This window comes from Macrosteles quadrilineatus, unplaced genomic scaffold, assembly GCF_028750875.1.
Source record: "Macrosteles quadrilineatus isolate MER2022 unplaced genomic scaffold, UCM_ALF_1.0 Scaffold_6__1_contigs__length_79288215, whole genome shotgun sequence".
Lineage (NCBI taxonomy): Eukaryota > Metazoa > Arthropoda > Insecta > Hemiptera > Cicadellidae > Macrosteles > Macrosteles quadrilineatus.
In genome coordinates, this window is record NW_026542599.1 from 74,433,849 (window position 1) to 74,452,945 (window position 19,097).

Genomic DNA, 19,097 nt, shown 5'->3' on the forward strand with positions numbered 1-19,097 from the left:
CACATACTTCTCCCATTAGCTAATGTTGACAAGCTTGTCAACAACCTTTATCATGGTTAAGCGGTGGGAGTAACTATGATATTATAGGAAAAATCACAAATAATGTTGAAATATCTTTTGATCCATAATTTTTAAAGCAATTGGAATTGTTCCATTTATGATGTGGAAAGCAAATACCCCCGCCGCAGCAAACCTGCAGACTAAGCGAATTTCCATTTCCCTAAATGGATTTACACTAAAATGTCTCCTTAAAAATATCACATTTATTCCCTATTTAAATAGAATCAGTTTAAAACATACTTAGGTTTGCTGCAACAGGGAGGGTAAAAGTGTTTTTTTATGTAAAATGTTAATAGTTAGTAAGAAATAAAAACATTTTCCAAATTTGGGCAAAATATGTTTATAAACAAGCAAACTACAACAGTTTACTTATTCTCCATAAGAATAACATGGGAATTTTAAATTTACAATTTTTTGGAATTTTCTCCGTAACCATTAGGCGCATTATAACGCTTCAATATACTAAATTATTTGTTTTTTTAAGCTCTACAAAATAGTTTCGAAAGAAATTGCAAAATTTTATGTTTTTTGGGTCATAAATGGGAAAAACCCATTTTTACCCCATAAAAGCCCCCATAAACCCCCGTTCCCATGGTCCGATCATGCTGGTTCGCGAACTCGTTCGAATAAACGTAGGTTTACACGTTTGTACCAAATTTCATCAAAATCGGATCATTTTTGCTCGAGTTATCGCGCTAACGGACACATATATATATAAATATATATATATATAAATATATATATATATATGAATTTGAACGGATGGTGTTTTTGACCTCTAGGGACCTCAAAACGAAAAAAAAAATCGGTCCCGGGTCCAGGTCTTACCGTGAGTACTACGGTAATAGCTTATTCCCTATATGGGAAATTCGCTAAAAGGGACCTCTTGTCGGCGATCCAATATTTTCAGTACGGCCGATATAAGTAGGCCTAATTAAGGTCAAAAATATCGAAATTCATATTTTTATTGATTGTCAGACCTCATTTAACATAGAGCAGGGCAGTATCGATTAAAATATTGAATCAAACTGTAAAAGGTCGAAGTTAATAATTTTAGTTAGCCTCTGCACAGTCTGAGAAAAGGTACCTCTTGTCGATCAATGTTATTTTGCTATAAAGACAAGAGGTCCCATTTCTAATTTCACTTTATAAACAGACTTTAGTCAAAAAAATGAATTGTCCTGCATGCTAGTGAAAATTTAGAGAACTACAGTACAACAAAGTTCAGTTTGTTTACTGATAGCAAAATTTTATCTCACAAATTTTGCGGTCCTGACAAGAGGTACCTTTTTTTATGTTATGGAGGAATAACACTTGTTGACAAGAGGTCCCTTTTCTGAAATGTGATTTTTATGAAATGCTTCGATAAAACAATTATTTAAATAAAAACTACCGTGAGTTAAGACAAAAGTAGGTATTGCCTCCAAAGAGGACATTAAGCTTTCTTTTGATATCAAACTTATTTCTTAAATACAAAAAAACTGTTCTTATGTGTGTTTGAAATTTTCAAAATAGTTGTTCTCAAAATGACCTTTTCCATAAAAAAATTTCAAAGTCCTATAACTTCAACAAAAAAATCGTAGATGCATATAGGACTTGCGCCAAAAGGGATTTAATAAGGAATTAAAAAATACATCTTTCAACATCACATTTTGTTTTTAATTATAAATGATTGTATTCTACCATGAAATGAATAGTTGTCATAAAACATATTTATTTATTGCTCAGTGCTTTATTTTGGCTTTTAGTTAGTAATTAGTTACTTTTATTTTCAAACAGGATCCAACACATTTATCTCTAATTAGCCTACAGTCCCAAGTCTATTTTTAAAACCTATCATTCTCTATCTGGCAAAGTAAAAAGTTTTGTTGGCCAAACAAAATTTAATTTATTTTACATACATTACTATGAAACATAAACATAATGTGCTTCATTTTTATCTGAGCTATATTTTCAATGATTTATTAATTTGTTTTATGGAACAAAATATATCTGTTACAGTTTCTAAGTTCTAATAAAAGGCCTGTGATAAGTTTAAACAGAAGGCCTGTGACAAGTTTGAACAGAAGGTTTGTGTCAAGTTTAAACATAAGGTGTGTGGCTAGTTTAACCAGAAGGCATGTGGCAAGTTTAATCAGAAGGCCTTTGACAAGTTTGTATAGAAGGCCTGTGACAAGTTTAATCAGAAGGCCTGTGGCAAGCTTGTCTGATGGGAACTAGGAGGTTTGCTACAAGCTTGCCCCAAGTGTACAAGCTTGCCGTTATACACTTGTAGCAAGTTTAAAGGTTTGACAAAAAAGGTTTGTGACAAACCTTTCTCAAGCTTTTTTTGTTACCTGGGAATCTAAGGGCCTTAACCCTTAATTTGACAGCGTGCCATTATTGGCATATGAGGATTCAAAAAAATGTCACGTTCGCCTGTTAACTTTTTAATTCCAACAAACGGCGTCCAAAGGTTCTTTGCCTATTGCTATTATGGTTTAGTGCACTATAGTGGATGTTTTGAAAATTACTATCACTTTAGACCAACATATAGAAAAGGAAGTATGGAGGCTTAGTGTAGAAGGTTAGTAAATTACTTCTTATTTCAATATTTTAGGCTGTTTACTTATATATCTAAGTGATTTGCACAGATTAAAGATGAGAAAACATAACCCAGGTCAGTAATTAGCTTATATATGAATATTGATTTTTTTATAAACTAAACAATTTGAGTGTGACAAAAATGGCACATTGCCAAAGAACCAGGGAACACTGACATTTTTTGGGCGTGCCAAAAATGGCACATTTACAAAGGTGCAGTTATTTTTTTTTAGTTTATTGAGCGTGCCTAAAGCTGCACACTGTTTATAAAACAGTGAAAGGTATTTTATATTTGTAAATGTATGTCTCTTATTTGCACAAATTGTAAAATAAAAATGTTTTTGTGAGGAAAGATTTTTCACTAGGCTGTTTGGAAAAGACTTTGGCTTTACACAAAATCCCGACCATCCATGGCAACAAGCAAAAAGAGTTTTATTTCCTGCTGAAATCGAATCTTCTTATATAAAAGTTGAGTGTGCATTCCGATAAAGACTTTGGTACTCACAAATATTTGCTCACTGTATCGACTTATCGTGAAATAACGCATTGCTGCCACGTTTAAAATAATTAAACTGAAAACCAGCAAGACAATATGTCACTAAAAAATTTTAGTTATGGGATTTTTGAATCGCTAACCAAAGAAAGGAGTAAAAGACAAGTTCTAAAAGACAAGGATTTACTTCTTCTCACACCAGCTGCTCTGATGTATGTTGAAGATGTACGCTTTGATGGTGTTGGACACTACCCTTTCTTTGTATACATCAAGAGGTCGATGCAGATTTTGCAAAAATAAAAAAATCGTCTATAGAGTGTTCAAAGTGCAATACGAGGCTGTAACTGAAAGAAAATAGCAATTGTTTTGTGGGGTTTCACCAAAAGTAGATGACGTTTCTTGAAGGATATACTCTAATGAAATGTCAAACGATTTTCCTAATGGGCATGACTAATGAAATATCAATAAATTATATAATAATGTATTTTCTAATGTAATCACATAGTTTTGTAGAGGTTTTACATGAGTATACATTTTAGTTCATTTTTTATAATGACGTTTATACCATTTTATATTGGATTGATAACTTTTGTGGAGAAATTGATTTTTTTATATCTTACATATAATTATAGTTATGCAATTTTGATATCCAATATGTGATAATGTCGACTTATTCAAACCCTAAAGTTTATTTTTAAGTGCTATACAGATAAACTTGTTGTATTTAATTCAACATAAGATCCCTAGAGAAATCTCCGCATCTTTGGCAAAGTGCCAAAAATGGCACACATGAAAAAATTGTGAAAAATACTTATAAGAATTTTAAAATTATTTTTTTGAAGTTCCTTTGGACCCTTTTGATTGAAATATTGCAAGGAAAAAGTAGTTTTCAAAAAAATATTTGTTTGCCAAATTAAGGGTTAACAACTCAATCTTGATAAAAATCATTGTTCGGCCGTTTTTGTTGGAATTTGATTTTTCGTTATTTTAATGGAAGACAACCATCGAAAATAAAAATTTCCAAAAAATGAAAGAAAAAAACACATACTTAAAGATACTAGTGCACCTGTTGCTCGAATTCGAGCAATTGCAAAGTATTGCAGGCATTATTTGAAAACAACTAACAGTCATAATTTCCTATGACATAAAAGAGTTTTTGGGTTCAGGAGAACGCAAAATGAAAATGGATATTCACTCAAACTCGAACATTTTGGCGAAAACAAAACGTCCGTTGGTATGTAAAATAAAATAAATAAACAAAGTAAAAGAAGAAATTCAAATTCACAAAAACCTTAAAACTAACCCTAAAACAAGATAAACAAATTATTATCCACATAAACATGAACCACTAAAAAAAAACAACATGACCCCGTTGTTTAGATTTTACTAGGATGGGAAGTCTACTTCTGTGACCATATTATATAGTACAGTACATTGTTTTACTGAGATTTTTAATTTTACAAGGATTCTTCTTGTGGCAACACTGGAACTCGACCATATGATATGTTGTCATTTGGTATTGGTATTGGTATGAGAAATGGGGAATCAGCAGTTAGTTCAGCCTTTCCTTTCAGCCAGCCCCAGCAGAATTGGCAAAGTGTATGAATTGAAGTGTTAATGTTATTGTCTCTATTGTCAAATTGTTCCCTCCTGTTTATATTCTCCATCACTTGTCGTAGGGTATTGAATGTGTTGTGAAATTGATCGTACGCGCAGTTTTGTGTTTTGGTTTTGATCCATTGTGAAGATGTCTACTAAGACTGTGTGTTTCATGTAAACAAATAAGAAAATTTGTAATTTTCTCATCCAAACGAGTGCACATTATTGTTTTAACTGGTGCTAGGCCTAGGTGAAGTTGACCATTTCACTGGATCAAGACATCGCACTGTGATGTCTTTCCAAGGAAGTTCATTTCATTATCAATGGCAGTGTTTGAAAAAGAATACAAGAAGAGAAAGGCTTATCTAGATGATACACAACCCCTTTATTGCACATTTCTCAATGTTCAAAACATTCATGGACACATTGTAAGTTGTTTCTTATACCTAAAAGGCCCAGTTGATTTTATTTTTTTCTTCCAAGGCACACATTAACGACCCTCTTTCCCTAAATTAACCATTTTGATCCATCATTAGCCCAAGTCCTACTCTTCTTTCTGGGCTTAGTTTGGGTGCAATATTCCCAAGCCCACTAACTTAGGCCTGATATTTTGAGGTAACCGGCAATTAAATACTGTAGTTATAGGCTTAGCCTACAGTGCCTATATAAACAAATTTTTAAAGCAGATTAGTTATACTAAGTTAACGAGTTATTATTTTGTGCATATAACTGATGTAAGGTTACGGGTTTGCAAACAGTCATTGTCCTTTCGTTCGCAATGTGTTGATGTATCAACTATTAGCCAGCGCTTTCTCAGGTTGGATGATATAACTTACGCCTATTGATGATAGGCTATAGCCTAGGTCTATGATAGAATGATGCCATATGCCCAAGTTTCACATTTCTTCTTGCCCAATTTTTTGTGACAAATTGTACAAAGCCCTAAAGTAGCAATGGTTTAAACGTTACACTTGAGTTAAGTTAGTTGGTCTGGTATTGATTTTTCATTTTTATGCTGTGACATGGAAAATGAACACTTTTTACAATTGAATTTACTTAAATGAAATAGGATCTTGAAGGAAAGTAGAACAAATAAATGAATTGGTAAAGTTAATTGTTATGTAGGCTAACATAAAAACCACATGAGTAATCAGCACATTCACACTACTGGGCTAAGTTAAGTTAGCTGTAACTTACAGCCTACCTTTATAAAAAAGCTCTAATTTTATAAGGTTTTATGAATGCCCTAAGTTTATTATGTCTAACAAATATATTCTTTAATACAGGTTAGGGTTAGGCTACATAAGTTAACTTAGATTTGTATACATACAGAATTCAATTTTAACTTTTTGCCAATACAATCAATTACTGATGTTAATTGGCTGTTAAATTCCCTAAGAATACTGAAATTTAAAAAAATGTTTTGAGCAAAATGATATGAACTACCAAATTCTGGTTAGCACGATAAGTTATCATTTTTGCAACTTAGCTTGTGAAATTGCATAATATAGGCCTGTAATTTATTGAAAAAATATTTATTGGGCTTAGATAATTTATTATTTACTTATTTTTTATAGCAGAGCATTACCACAGCAAAAACCTTTCCCCCTTACAATGCCCACACAAATCACCCACTACAATCAGCTAACCACAACTTCATTCATTTTGCCTTATCTGTAGTCTGCTTATCAGCTGATGGTTTCCTCTTTGATAATTCCTCATTGCTGATAAATATTGTAATTACAGCCAATCTTTGTTTACCTTTATTTGTCATCCTTTGTGAACCAAATAACTAAGATTTTCCCCCAAAATTTCTTGACGAACAAAGAAATTTGAGCTGAAAACTTTAGGTTGATGTAGGCCTAGTTGTTCTGTATAGGTAACCTATGATTTATAACTATTTCAGGAATATATAATAAGAGTGCAAAGAGGTCCGACCAACGACAATGTATGGCACGTTTACAAGCGTTACAATGACTTTGTCAGTTTGCATCAAGCCTTGCAATCGTCTGCTCTCAGCCTGCCTCTTCCTCCGAAGAAACTTATCGGCAACTTTGACAAAGACTTCATAGCTGAAAGACAAGCGGGATTGCAGGTGAGGTGTTTTGTTTCAACCGCAATTTTAGTCAGCGAAGATGGTTTGAAACAATTCTGTTAAAGGAATATAAGTTACAGAATAAAAAAAAACTCTAGGATTTTAAACCACTTTCATTCTGTTAGGCATAACCTACACTGAAAAAGAATTTCCGGTTAAGTTTGAACTTATTTGTATATAAAAATAAGCTTGAAAAAATGGTGTATTTACATTTAATGCATTAAATTGGTTTTCATTAGAAAAACTACTTATAAAAAGTGATATTTTAAAATAATTTTAACATAGTTATTGTAAAATTTTACTAATGAGATTTCAGATAATTGTCTTGTGTTTTTATAATGATTTTCTTTTCAGCGATACGTTAATTACATACTCATGAATCCGATTTTGGCATCTTCACTTCCTGTCAAACGATTTCTGGATCCTGATAATTACAGCTCGTCATTCCATGGTATTTAATTTTTTGTTACTAAAAGTTTATTTTATTCTAATCTTGATTAGCCTACACAAAGTGCCGCTGATGCTTGAAAAGTTTAAAAAGCATCAGCTACAAATAGATTACATTGGTAATGTTCTTAATAAAATGTCGGTAATAAGTTATTAATTTTTATCCAACTTTTTCAGTTGGGCAAACAACAATTTTAACAATACATCTGGTGCTTCAACAAAAAGATATTTAATTGTTTTTTTTTTTTTTGTAGTAAACCCTTTAGGTTTAGTGAATCTTTAACAAAGAAATTCAAAACACCCTAACCACATCAAATGATTCAATGAATGATTGACAAATGATTGATCAAATATGCAGACTAAATTAAATTTCCAGATGCTTCATTACACAAAATGTAAATTTAAAAACAAAATTGTTGGAAAAGGAATTTTATCTGTAGGTCTACACCCAGCATAGGTACCCTAACTAACATTGTCAATTATTTGTTCCTAACTAGGTTTATTGTTTTTTAACAAAAATATTTTAGTCCAAGCAAATTTAGAGATATTGGATCTTAAAACTAAAAAACGCATCGGTCTAAAACCTGGGTTTTAACACTTTGACTAACTTATGAATATAACAACTAATAGCCTTGGAAAATTCACTGTAACCAGTTCAGTTGATGAGTTAAAGAATTAATTGCCCACAGTGAAATGGTGATTTCATCCTTTAATGCTTGACAATATATCAAAACCCTGATAAGCCTTAGATAACTAAACAGAAAAGGGCTCTTTGTTCTTATTATCACTACTTGTATAAATAAATATACAAGCTGCTAGCAAACAGATTAGACTGTCTAGCAAATATTTATAAAACTCCTTTTTGGTAAAGTTAGGGTGGCCTAGTCCTTTCTTAAAATTATATGTAAAGAAACCGTTTTAAAAACCCAATTTACTTTACCACATACATTTTCAGCCAACTACGCAAAGTGCCTCAACAATCGTACAAATGGATTTAAAAGTATTTAATTCGATTTATTATTTTATTTTTTAACCAATGTTTAATACTCTGTTTCCCTCTTATAGATTGAATATTAAGACATTCAACTAGAAATGTTAACAAATACAGTAACATAATTGGGGGAGCAATATTATATGACCATTTACAATCATAAAAATAGATTATTCAAACTTTTTTATGAGATTTCACCGCATTTCTGTTTAATACAAATCATCTACTAAAGTAAACAATAAAATACCACAATGGAATTCAAAGATACACAACAATTATACTAACGACTAGAACTTTTTTAAAACTTAAGTAAAACTAGATCTTCCATTTTCATGTTACACTCGTAGCAAGTTTTTGTATACACATTTATGTTGTTGAATTCAGCCTCTGACAGAGTGTTCTTATGTCAATTACTGATTTCCGTTGAATTCCCCAACTTTTCAACTAATCCAAACTGAAAAAAAACAACCTAATGCAACTTAAATGTAGCATTTTTATGTCACATCAACTATCAGAAGTACTAGTTGGGGAATCTTAAACTGCAGCACATTCCATCGGCAACTATGTTCTTTATGAATGAAAAATTATCTTCAGCTGGTCCATACGGGATGTCTACTTCAATAAAAGTGTGGGTCCACTGGTCTAGTAGAGCACAGGGCTTTGATCCTGAAGTCCCAGGTTCTAATCCAATTACCAATGATTATTGCTACGATAATTCTGTGACCCTATAGGCCTAGTCTGGAGTAATGTGTAAAATATTTCCAAGCTAGAGCCTATTATCCTAGCATGTGAAGGTGGGACATAGTTAAAGATACAATAAAGTCAATGGTCCTATAATTCAAGTGTAATTGCAGAGACGGCTCTGCAGCATGTGTCGATGGTGCTGCGAGGCGAGGTGGACTACGAGATGGTAAAGGCGTTGCCGGACATCGGGTGGCGGCTGCGGAAACACTACTACCAAGTGAAGCGACGCAGCAACGCCAAGGAGGAACTACTACTGTCTTGGGTGGAGTACGGCCCAGACAAGTACCTCACTGACAAGGAGCTCAACACGGTGCTCAAGGGGCTGGCGACTCTACAGGTATGGAATACAATAATTATATCGGTTAATTAATTTATTTTTTTACTTTTTGGTTAATAGGATTATTAGGCCTACGCCAGGACTTTTTTTCAGGAAAGGGGTGGAGCTAACTAACTTTTTTTACAAACAATTGGTTATTTAAACTTAGCATGAAAGTCTTAGGTCTGTTGCTAGCCTAGCGGTTACTGTAACCTCTTGGAATTCCGTTTTAGTTTGATCAACGACATTTCCACAACAATTTGGTGGGTTAGGATGCTTTCCCTTAAAAGCATTTGATTCCTTGATTAAAAATTCTAATGGCAAGACACTAACAATTAATAGTTAATAGTGTGGAATTAACATAGTGGACAAAGCAGCCTTGTACGTCAATTTAATCAAGTTTTAAAAGGAAACTATGATAATGAATTGCACATTATATCATGACTACAGTTTCAATCAGCAATGTAACAATGAAATAATTCTTATGCTCAACAAACATAATTAGGACATTGATGTAAGGGTTTTTCGTGGTTAAGCTGCATTATTGAGACAACAAGCACGTTCACATGAGATACAGTTTCATTGCGTAATTCAAATTCTGCACACATTAAAATACAGAGTATAACCTCGATAAGAAGACCCTCGATAACAAGTCACCCTTGATAACAAGGGTCATTTTCAAATCACCTTGAAACTATTTTACCCATAATCACATGTTATTGCAAACCTCTATAAGAAGTCAACCTTGATAACAAGTCTTATTTTATACTCCCTACACTACTCTTGTTATCAAGGTTCTACTGTAATTAAAATACACAATTATTCATTTAAATTCATACTTTTAATCATCTTCATAAATTAATATTTTTCTTCGTTGCTCAACTAAAACGCTAAGTTCTTGTAGTTACATTATAAGTGTAAGAATGAATATATGTACACAATCTGTTTCCAGGAATTGGAGAGTGGGTCTACAGTTCCCAAAGTCCCAGGTTAAAATCCTGCCAGTCATGGACGACTTTTGCTATGTGAAAATGCTTAGACCCTGTGTTCTTAGCCTGAAATAGTCCGTAAAATGGCATTCTAGAATATTAAAATAGAAAACAAATTTATCAGGCTCTAACAGCTGATGTGTCCGTAGCACCCCAACATCGGAGGTGTTGAGATGCTCGCCTGTCATGACGCAGGTGGCTACGTCGTCCGCAGATTCTCACCCGATGGCAGTCTGCGCGACACAGTCTGCCACTGCAAGCCCAAGTTGAGCTTCCTCAAGAAGTATTCCAACCCTCGACTGCGCAGTGCCTTGCCTCTCGCTCGCGTTGTTTCTGTTGCCACACAGATCCTGCATGGTCTCAAGTTCCTGCATGACAAGGGCATACCTTACGGTACTATGCGACACGAGTTAATATACAGAATATGTTTAATCGATAGTCAATAGAATATTATTTATCTTGTGTATTGTTTTTGTGTTATGATTTTTCACCTAATAGTTTAATCCAATTGTTTAATTAAATACTTAGCTTCCACATATGAGACTCTCTAAGTTGCAAATATGATTTTTTTAGGGGATAAAGTGCAGATAGCTTACATGAGAAAACTAGAGTCCAGGGGTTGATAGATACACAAAACTATTAAATGTTACTTAATACAACACTGCCGTTCATCCCTAAACATAGGACTTCTTCGTAGTAAGTAGAGGGTGGAAGTTTGTGCTCTCATCTACCCTCTGAATAAATCCTATTAGGGCAAAATATTGGTGTTCCGTTTTGTGATATTTTATCGTGGCCCATGTACTCGAATTTTCTCAGGTAAATAGTTTAGGCTCTATTTTATCAAAATAATTTCTAATTAGCCACCTGGCTCTCCTTTGAAATATAACCTTAAGTAATAAGTACTGTAATGGCTCTAAAATCAGCCGTTAGTCTTATTTCATGATTTTATAAGCACCTAATACATTTCTCCAGAGTAGTAGAAAATAATATTTCCTTATGAAAGTAATATTCACCCTATATCTTCAAAATTGTTGCACATTATTATGTTCTAGGTCCATGTATTAAATATCACATAAATTATATCATTGGGCCTCTAGCCCATGATCATCCACTCACATTTGCAGATACGTTTTTTGTACAAATATTGGGTTAAGGAGGAAGTGAATAAAAATACTCATTGAGTAATTAAAATTTGGTCAATAAATCCACCCTTGGAACAATGTCAAAACTAAAACACTGTTGTGTTGCAGGCCATCTTCACCTCGGCAACGTGATGCTGCAGAACGACGTTGTGAAGCTCGTCGAGATAGAGAACGGTGTGTTGGGTCTGCCGTCGTTCTATCGGCCGTTCTTCATGCAACACCGCAAGATATCCACACTGGAAGCTGTAGATGTGTACTGCTTCGGTCACGTCCTGTACGAGATGACCTTCGGCCATCCATTACATGAGTCTGTCTGTGATAACCTCCCACCCAACTGCCCCCCTATTATCAGTAAGTTACAACACCCCCATCAGCAAACCTGCAGACTGAGTGAATTTCCCTTAGATTGGATTTCCACTAAAATAGTTTCTTCGTCAGTTTAATTTCCTACTTAAATAAAATTATGTTTAATGAGTACCTAGGTTTGCTGCTACAAGGAAAGAACAAAGTTTTTTTTTATCAAATGTTAAAGTATAGAATGAAAGAAAGAAGTTTGACAATTTTGATCAAAATATATTCATAAATTCCTATATTCTTCTTCCAAATAGTAAAGGAATTTAAAATTTAGTTTTCAAACAAATTCTCTCTCTAATCATTTGGCCTACTAAAACGCTTCAATATACTAAATTATTTGCTTTAAAGCTCTACAAAATGGTTCTGGAATACCTAATATTGAATTTTTTTATGTTTTGAGGGTCAAAAATGGGACACAAAACTTAACTTTATCATACACAAAAACATTGAAATATTGTCACTGCCACTTTCAACTTTGGAAGAGGTTAGTTTCACTGTCACTAACAGTTTTTCCAACTTAGGAAGAGGGAGTTTTCAGGCCTATTGGTGGCAAGCAGGTTGTTGCAATAAAATCTTATTTTCTATAGCTATTACCACAATCGTCAACTAAATGAACCTGCACCATGGTTGTACGAAATAAAATATAGAGCCAAGACTTAATGGGGATAGAATGTTTGGCAACTGACTCGCACTTCTAATTTCTTAGATGAATCAGCTACCAAAAAATTTAAAATGATTTAGGTAAAGAATTGTATTGTTTTATATATCCGTGGTGTTTTGCAGGGCCGGTCCTGGAATCCATACTGTCGTCGTGTGCCTGCAAGACAGGTATGCCTAGTCTGCTGTCGCTGTTGTCACTACCTGTGTTCAGTGGACAGCCTCCTATAGACCACTGCTACTTCAAGCTTCCCTCTCACACCAGAGATGCTCTCAAGGGTGCCTGCCAGCAGACCGATGCCCGCATCAAGGACGAGCAGAAGAAGGTGATTACAAGAATTTTTTGGACTTATTATTTGTAGGAGTGCTTGGTTGGTTACATTAACAGTCTTCTTCACCCCTGTGAAAACATTAAAACATGCCTCAGAAGTCCCTTGCTCCTGATGGAATTTGTTAAGATCTAATGTTAACACTTTTGTCCCCTACAGATTAATGTTGGTTATAGGGCCCTCATACCTGATATATAAAAAAAATCAATTGTATAAGTAAACACAAATCTTTAAAGTAACGTAAATTGAGTTTAACATGTTTTGTCCATAAAGACGGGAGGCTACTGCGCTACTAGCTTTTTAAAAAACTTAGCTCAGGCGGCAGATGAGTAAGCATAGGTCGCTGTCCACACAATACTAGAGGACTATGACCAACAACAACAACGTGTGTTTACGATGTTTTCAGAATGGTGCGCATACTCCACGCTACCCCCACACCACCTTTTCTCCTAAGGCCATACCCCCAAACCGCAACTACACCGAGGGTGATGAAGACTTGAGAGAAGGAATCGATAAAACAATTAACTTATCAGAAAAAGTATTTGTCTTATCTAGGCCATTGCCTTTACATTTTTTTTTTTTTTTTTTTTTTGTAAGGTTAAACTTGAATTTTCAATACACTGTTGAAAATACACTGTACTGAATCATTTAACTCAAGATTCTTGGTACCATTTTAGTTTTAGTAATAAAAAACATGGCCTTTGCTCAAGCTTAATTAGCCCTCTGGTGCGTTTGTGTCTTATTAACCAAAACAGTCTTGCAGTCGTATTGTTGTATTGTTTTGAGATATTTTGGTACACATTTTTATGAAAGGTTTCATCAATTTAAATGTGGTCCTTCCTTTTCTGAAGTTATGAGCATTAGTATATTTTTGTGCACCTGTTATTTTGCATTTTAGCATTTCTGTTAATTCTGCATTCTGCAATAATAAACACTATTATTCAAGCGTGATGAAAATATTATTCCGTAAAGTGTTACTGATTGTCTGATTTTTTTACCCTTACCATTCATTGGTTCAAATTCATCAATATATTTTGCATTAACCGTGTCGTCAGATGATATCCAGCGCTAGATACTTACTTTCTGTGGACGCTACTTTACATCAAAGACATCTTGTTTTACTAAATCTCAATTTACGACAGGGTTGACATTTTAAAAAAATCAAAAGATACTGACTTCTGCCGCAAAAACCTAAGCATACAGAAATTTATTTGATAAAACATCAAGCATTCTGTTACAACGACTCATTGCTTTTTATGGTGTTATAGTAATGCATTTGTTATATTTGTAATGCTTATACATTAATGTTGTTGTAGATAAGACATCAAAAAAGACTGGTCAAGATGCAAGAGGTTCTTAACACAGAAGAGGAAAGTGTGAAGGACAAGAAGAAACATAGAGTGGTAAATTGTGTATACCAACATTATGGCCTTAGGTTATTCTTTAGATTTACCTTGATCCAGTACAACACATTGTTCTGCATAGTATTTTTTATCAGCTGTTTCCAAACTTTTTTGGTCAGAGGACCTATATCTATCCGGAATATTCTTTTGTGACCAACGTACTAAATAACATTAGTAAATAATTAATTACTATCATTTTATTACCATCAGCAATAATAATAATAATAATAATAATAATAATATGATCATTCAAACCCTGTTTTTTGCTAATGTTAGTTAATCTTTTGTTGGATAATATCATTAATTCATGGTATAGTCATTAACTAATGGCATCTGGGTCTGGAATTGATCCTTGGCCAAATCTAACCAGCAACATTCTAATAAGAGTTCTGTATTGTCGAACAGTAACTTGAATTGATCATTTCCTACAATATGAAAATCGTTTTGCAAATTTATTACGTTTCAGAAAAGAGAAGATAAGTCGCTGGAGGGAGGGCCGTTGGTGAATGGCAACGGTTTGTCGCCGGAGAGATCCGACAGTCCGAACAGTACGAGCACTGCGACCTCGGCTGGCACCATAACTCCACCCTCAGGTTGGTAAATGACTTGCACAATAACAACCCCAACCCAGAGATTAGTGACCAATCATGTGACATACCATAAATTAAACTTACTCCCTTACTAGATTTGCCATCCTTAAGAATCAGCTGAAGACAATTTTAATCTTAGTTCCGTTCGGTGCTGATAGCGGCATGTTTTTATTTAAAAAAAATTTTTATTTGAACCTTGTTTAACCAAATAAAACTAGCATAAACAAAACAATAGCTTGTATGCTGGTTACATAACCATGAAGTGCAGTTAGGCCATAGGACATACAAACCAGACATTGAACATACAATATTTCGTCCCCGAGGGGACTTTGTCAAGTAACTAGTGTGTGTGTAAGACTATGATGTGTATATGTTATATGGCCTACCTGTACAGTACACTACCTGATATCCTCCTATTCTACAATTAAAATCCCGGCCTAGAGCCTTTTCTTGAACAAAACTGTACAACCATAAAGTAAAGCTCAAATTATAAAATTAACTTAAGATTTCTTTGACACTAGTACTTCCAACGAACATGAACTAGACATGAAAAAGAAGCTTCAGATCTTACAATGGGATGAGAAGTCTACTTGAGTCCGGTCTATGGCAATACCTTTTGCTAATACCCAGGACTTATAATTAATGGCTGTCCGTACTAGTAATTAACTTTTTAATCATTTAGACTGTTTCATGAACTCACAAGTAAAGAGTTTGTAAGAAAGTAGGTTCAGTATTGTGTTAAGAGGAAGCATTTTCAATAGCCAAGCCACTAAGGGTTCCTTGGCCATGTTAACCCAGAAACTGCTTTCAACGCTTTCTAGTAAGGGCAATAAGTACTCGGTTGCAGTACACTTGACTACCGCTAGGTGTTGATGGGGTGTCCGTCCGATCAAATCAACATGTCAGCATGTCACCCATGCCAGCATAGTTATACCGACCCGATGCAACCGGTTGTCACATTAATCGGCAGTTGACTTGTGTTTTACATGTTTTTCATATCATGTATCATTAAAAATTAGCTTAATTTAACTTGCGTGACCAGGTCCACCCCCTCTCCCACCACCAGTTGCAGCTGTTGCGGTGGACAACTCACGCAACGCTCTACTCGGGTCTATCTGTAACTTCAACAAGTCCTCTCTGCGCCGGACCAAACCTCAAGCTTAACCTTCAACTGGTGAGTCAACTTGGTCAATGCCATCAATATTCATTCAGTTTACATTTTTTAAGTCAAGGAGCTGATCAGGTAATTTTTTATGGATAGAGTAAAGATTGCCCACCTGAAAAAAATTGTGTCCAGAGGTTACTTATACAATAAAAGTTTACAAAACGTAACACTGGACTCCTTCAGAGAGTAGATATTGAGACGGAAATCAGTAATATTTTTACCTTTGTGTACTAATCCCTAGACTCAAACTTTCTCTACCGGTATTATTTTTCAAAAATTCATTTATTTTAGTTTGTAAGACTCTTTTTTTTAGTTTGAATCTTATTCATGCCTGACAAGTCCTAAGTAAACCTAAATTTACTCCTACAACTGTACCTTCCACTAACATTTTTTTCAAAGTACTTTTATAAGTCACAAATTCCTGTTTGAGCAAGATAATTGGATTATTAAAATAAAATTAAATTGATGTTTTTAAAAGCCATTTAAAGAATGATGTATTGTAAATTGTAACCTTTGTTTTAAACCCAAAACACCATTATGAGAGTAACAGTGGCTTTGGTTTTTGAATCTCAGGCGATTGTAAATGTGAAACTACAGTACATTTTTCACATCAAAACACACGATTTTGATCGTATAAATTGAATTTCATAATTTATGGATAGCCTTTATTAAAATCTAAAGTTTACTGATATGTGTCTTGCAGTTATCCTTTAAAATTATAATTTTAGGTTAAATTTTAAGTGAATGCTATATGGCTGATAAAAGTTCATTTCACACAGTTAAACACAGTGAACAGTTAAACTCTATGCGTTTAAAAAGGTGAGCATTTTTTCGTCTAAAAAACGCCGAACGATTTCGCGACTATCATTCGTTACTCTATTGAATCACGACATCATCCATAGTATCGATGCGATAGTAGTTGTCGTTTGTCACAGATCGGTCAGAGGCTTATTGTGATAGGAACGAAATGAGGGCATTCTATTATAAAATTAAACTGTCATAACCTAACCTAACTAAACAAAATTGCTACTTTGTCATTAGATAATGACAAAATTGAATGAAGGTTTACTAACCGAAAAATAGTTCTGTTCATAAAATATAATTATAAATGCCTCAAACTCTAACAAAAGATGTACAGTTAAGAAGTAATCGCAATCTAAGCAAAATCTTTGACAAAAAGTTAGTTTCACCAGTGGGATTTGATCTGGTTACCTCATGGACATCAGCCGAGTACGCTATCCACTTCACCAAACACTGATGGCTGCACCACGTATCGTTGCAGTAATATGGTATTCATTATGATTATATTCATTCAACCATTAATCGATTGAATCGAACCCATTTGGTCCGAAATAATATCGATACTTAGTATTTCAATATTGAACTGCAACCGATAGTACACAGCGTTTTTGTACGAAAATTTGCTCACCATTTAAAAACGTACTCCATAAAATAATAATCTTACCTTTCCCGTTCTTAAACTTAACCTACTTTATTTGACTGCTGTGGTTTTTTTGCCACTTGAACATGTTAATTTTAATTGATATCGTTTTACAGACTGGCTGCTCTGAAGAGTGCTATTTGGCATGAAAAGTTTAAATTTTAGTTCTTATTAAGACATAAAAACCAACTATAATTGTTATAAAAAAATAAGTAGAATTCCTTAAAAAAAATTATTTTGTTGACTAAGTAATTGTTCAATGTTTTAAGCTTAAACAGAAGTTGAGATGATTTACTTTAAGATAAGGATGCACAGTTTTATTCCTTTTATATGAACTGAGGAGTAGTAGTCTCTTTATAATATTTAAAAATAACAAAAGCTTTAATATTTTTAATGTTTTAATGTGCAGAAAACTCTTAGAAGAGCACAGGAACTAGATGGTGCAATTATTTAATACGATATTACAATTTAAAGTTTTGATATTTTTTGTTAAACCGAATCCAGTTGTTTTTTATTTATATATTTTAACAATGTTTTAAAATTATTTCAGATTTTATTTTTTCTTATTAAAAACTATTGTCAACTAACAGCTTTCAGTTGGCAATCTGTTTCGAGTACAATTTTTATTGGTAAGTTTGTAAACCAAAGTCCTATATTTGTACAATGGTATGGTAAGATAAGGTATTTAATTGTTTTTAATATAAGACTTGGTTTATGTAGTCACTGTTATAAATATAGCACATGTTTGAAGCTACAACAGCTATTCTAGGAGTGTTAAAGTCATAATGGCAAGTCATGTTGTTAACTGAAATATGAAAAATGGTTTAACCCTCTTATGTGTGTTGCTGATAAAATGATGTTAATGAAAAACTTTAGGTTTTACCAGGTTTCTACCGTAAATTCTGGGGCGATTTATTCATTGGATGAACTACATGCCTATTGTATTTGTAAGCAGGTCTAGGGGAGAAAGGGACTTTGATCCCCGAGGTCCCAGGTTAAAATCCTGCAAATCACTAATAGATTTTATGCAAGTGATAATGACACAAGTATTTCACTTTTTTAATTTTAAACATATTTTCCTCTATTTTCTTTTTTTATGAGTTTGCTTTGCAAAGCTGGCTTTGGAATGGTGTTTTGGTTTGAAAAGTCGGAAATGTAAATTTTGCTCTTTTGTTGAAATTGAGTGTTTTCAACAAGTAAAATCCTGGGGGTATATAATCAATAAAGAAACATATCAAGATAGTAACATCTAAAATGACAGGAAGTGAGTCTTATCATAGACAAAAAGAATTCTTATCATAGACCGTCAGCCGTGCTGCGGTTACCATAGGTTCTGGGAGCGCCGTGTAGTTACGGTGTACGCGCTATGTAACTACACGACGCTCCCAGAGGTTTACGCCAGAACCTAGTAACCACAGACAGCATGGCTGACAGTCTATATTTAATTCTTTTTGTTTATGGTCATATGTAGATGTACCAAAATAGTAATTTTAGCAAACTTAAATGAAAGAATAAAAAGGTTTGAGGTGAGCATTTTAAACTGGTTTTTTAACTGATACCATGTTTATATGCATTTACCATCAGTAACCAACAGCGTTAAAGTATGTTTTGCCTGTTCATCATAATGCTAATGAAAATATTATGACTTTAACCACCCCAAGCAGTTAACAACTCGGATGAGCAGCTCCTATTATTTTTA

The 19,097-nt window shown here is 33.8% G+C and overlaps 1 protein-coding gene across 1 annotated transcript; it reads left to right on the plus strand.

The window, feature by feature from the left end:
* Positions 1-4,717: 4,717 nt before the first annotated feature.
* Positions 4,718-18,606, plus strand: LOC128997097 (PX domain-containing protein kinase-like protein). Its single transcript, XM_054422674.1, has 11 exons — positions 4,718-5,163; positions 6,642-6,830; positions 7,185-7,281; positions 9,123-9,349; positions 10,467-10,710; positions 11,568-11,810; positions 12,597-12,796; positions 14,116-14,202; positions 14,669-14,795; positions 15,835-15,966; positions 17,515-18,606. The coding sequence occupies exons 1-10, from the start codon at positions 5,059-5,061 to the stop codon at positions 15,954-15,956; spliced, it is 1,641 nt and encodes a 546-aa protein (XP_054278649.1). The 5' UTR covers positions 4,718-5,058; the 3' UTR covers positions 15,957-15,966; positions 17,515-18,606.
* The last annotated feature ends 491 nt before the right edge of the window (positions 18,607-19,097 follow it).

Bases quoted from the DNA above. Each gene is read 5' to 3' on its own strand.
- LOC128997097 (XM_054422674.1), top strand. From the start codon at position 5,059: ATGGCAGTGTTTGAAAAAGAATACAAGAAGAGAAAGGCTTATCTAGAT. The intron at 6,831-7,184 runs GTGAGGTGTTTT...TTTTCTTTTCAG, and splicing joins AAAGACAAGCGGGATTGCAG to CGATACGTTAATTACATACT. The intron at 9,350-10,466 runs GTATGGAATACA...ATGTGTCCGTAG, and splicing joins AGGGGCTGGCGACTCTACAG to CACCCCAACATCGGAGGTGT.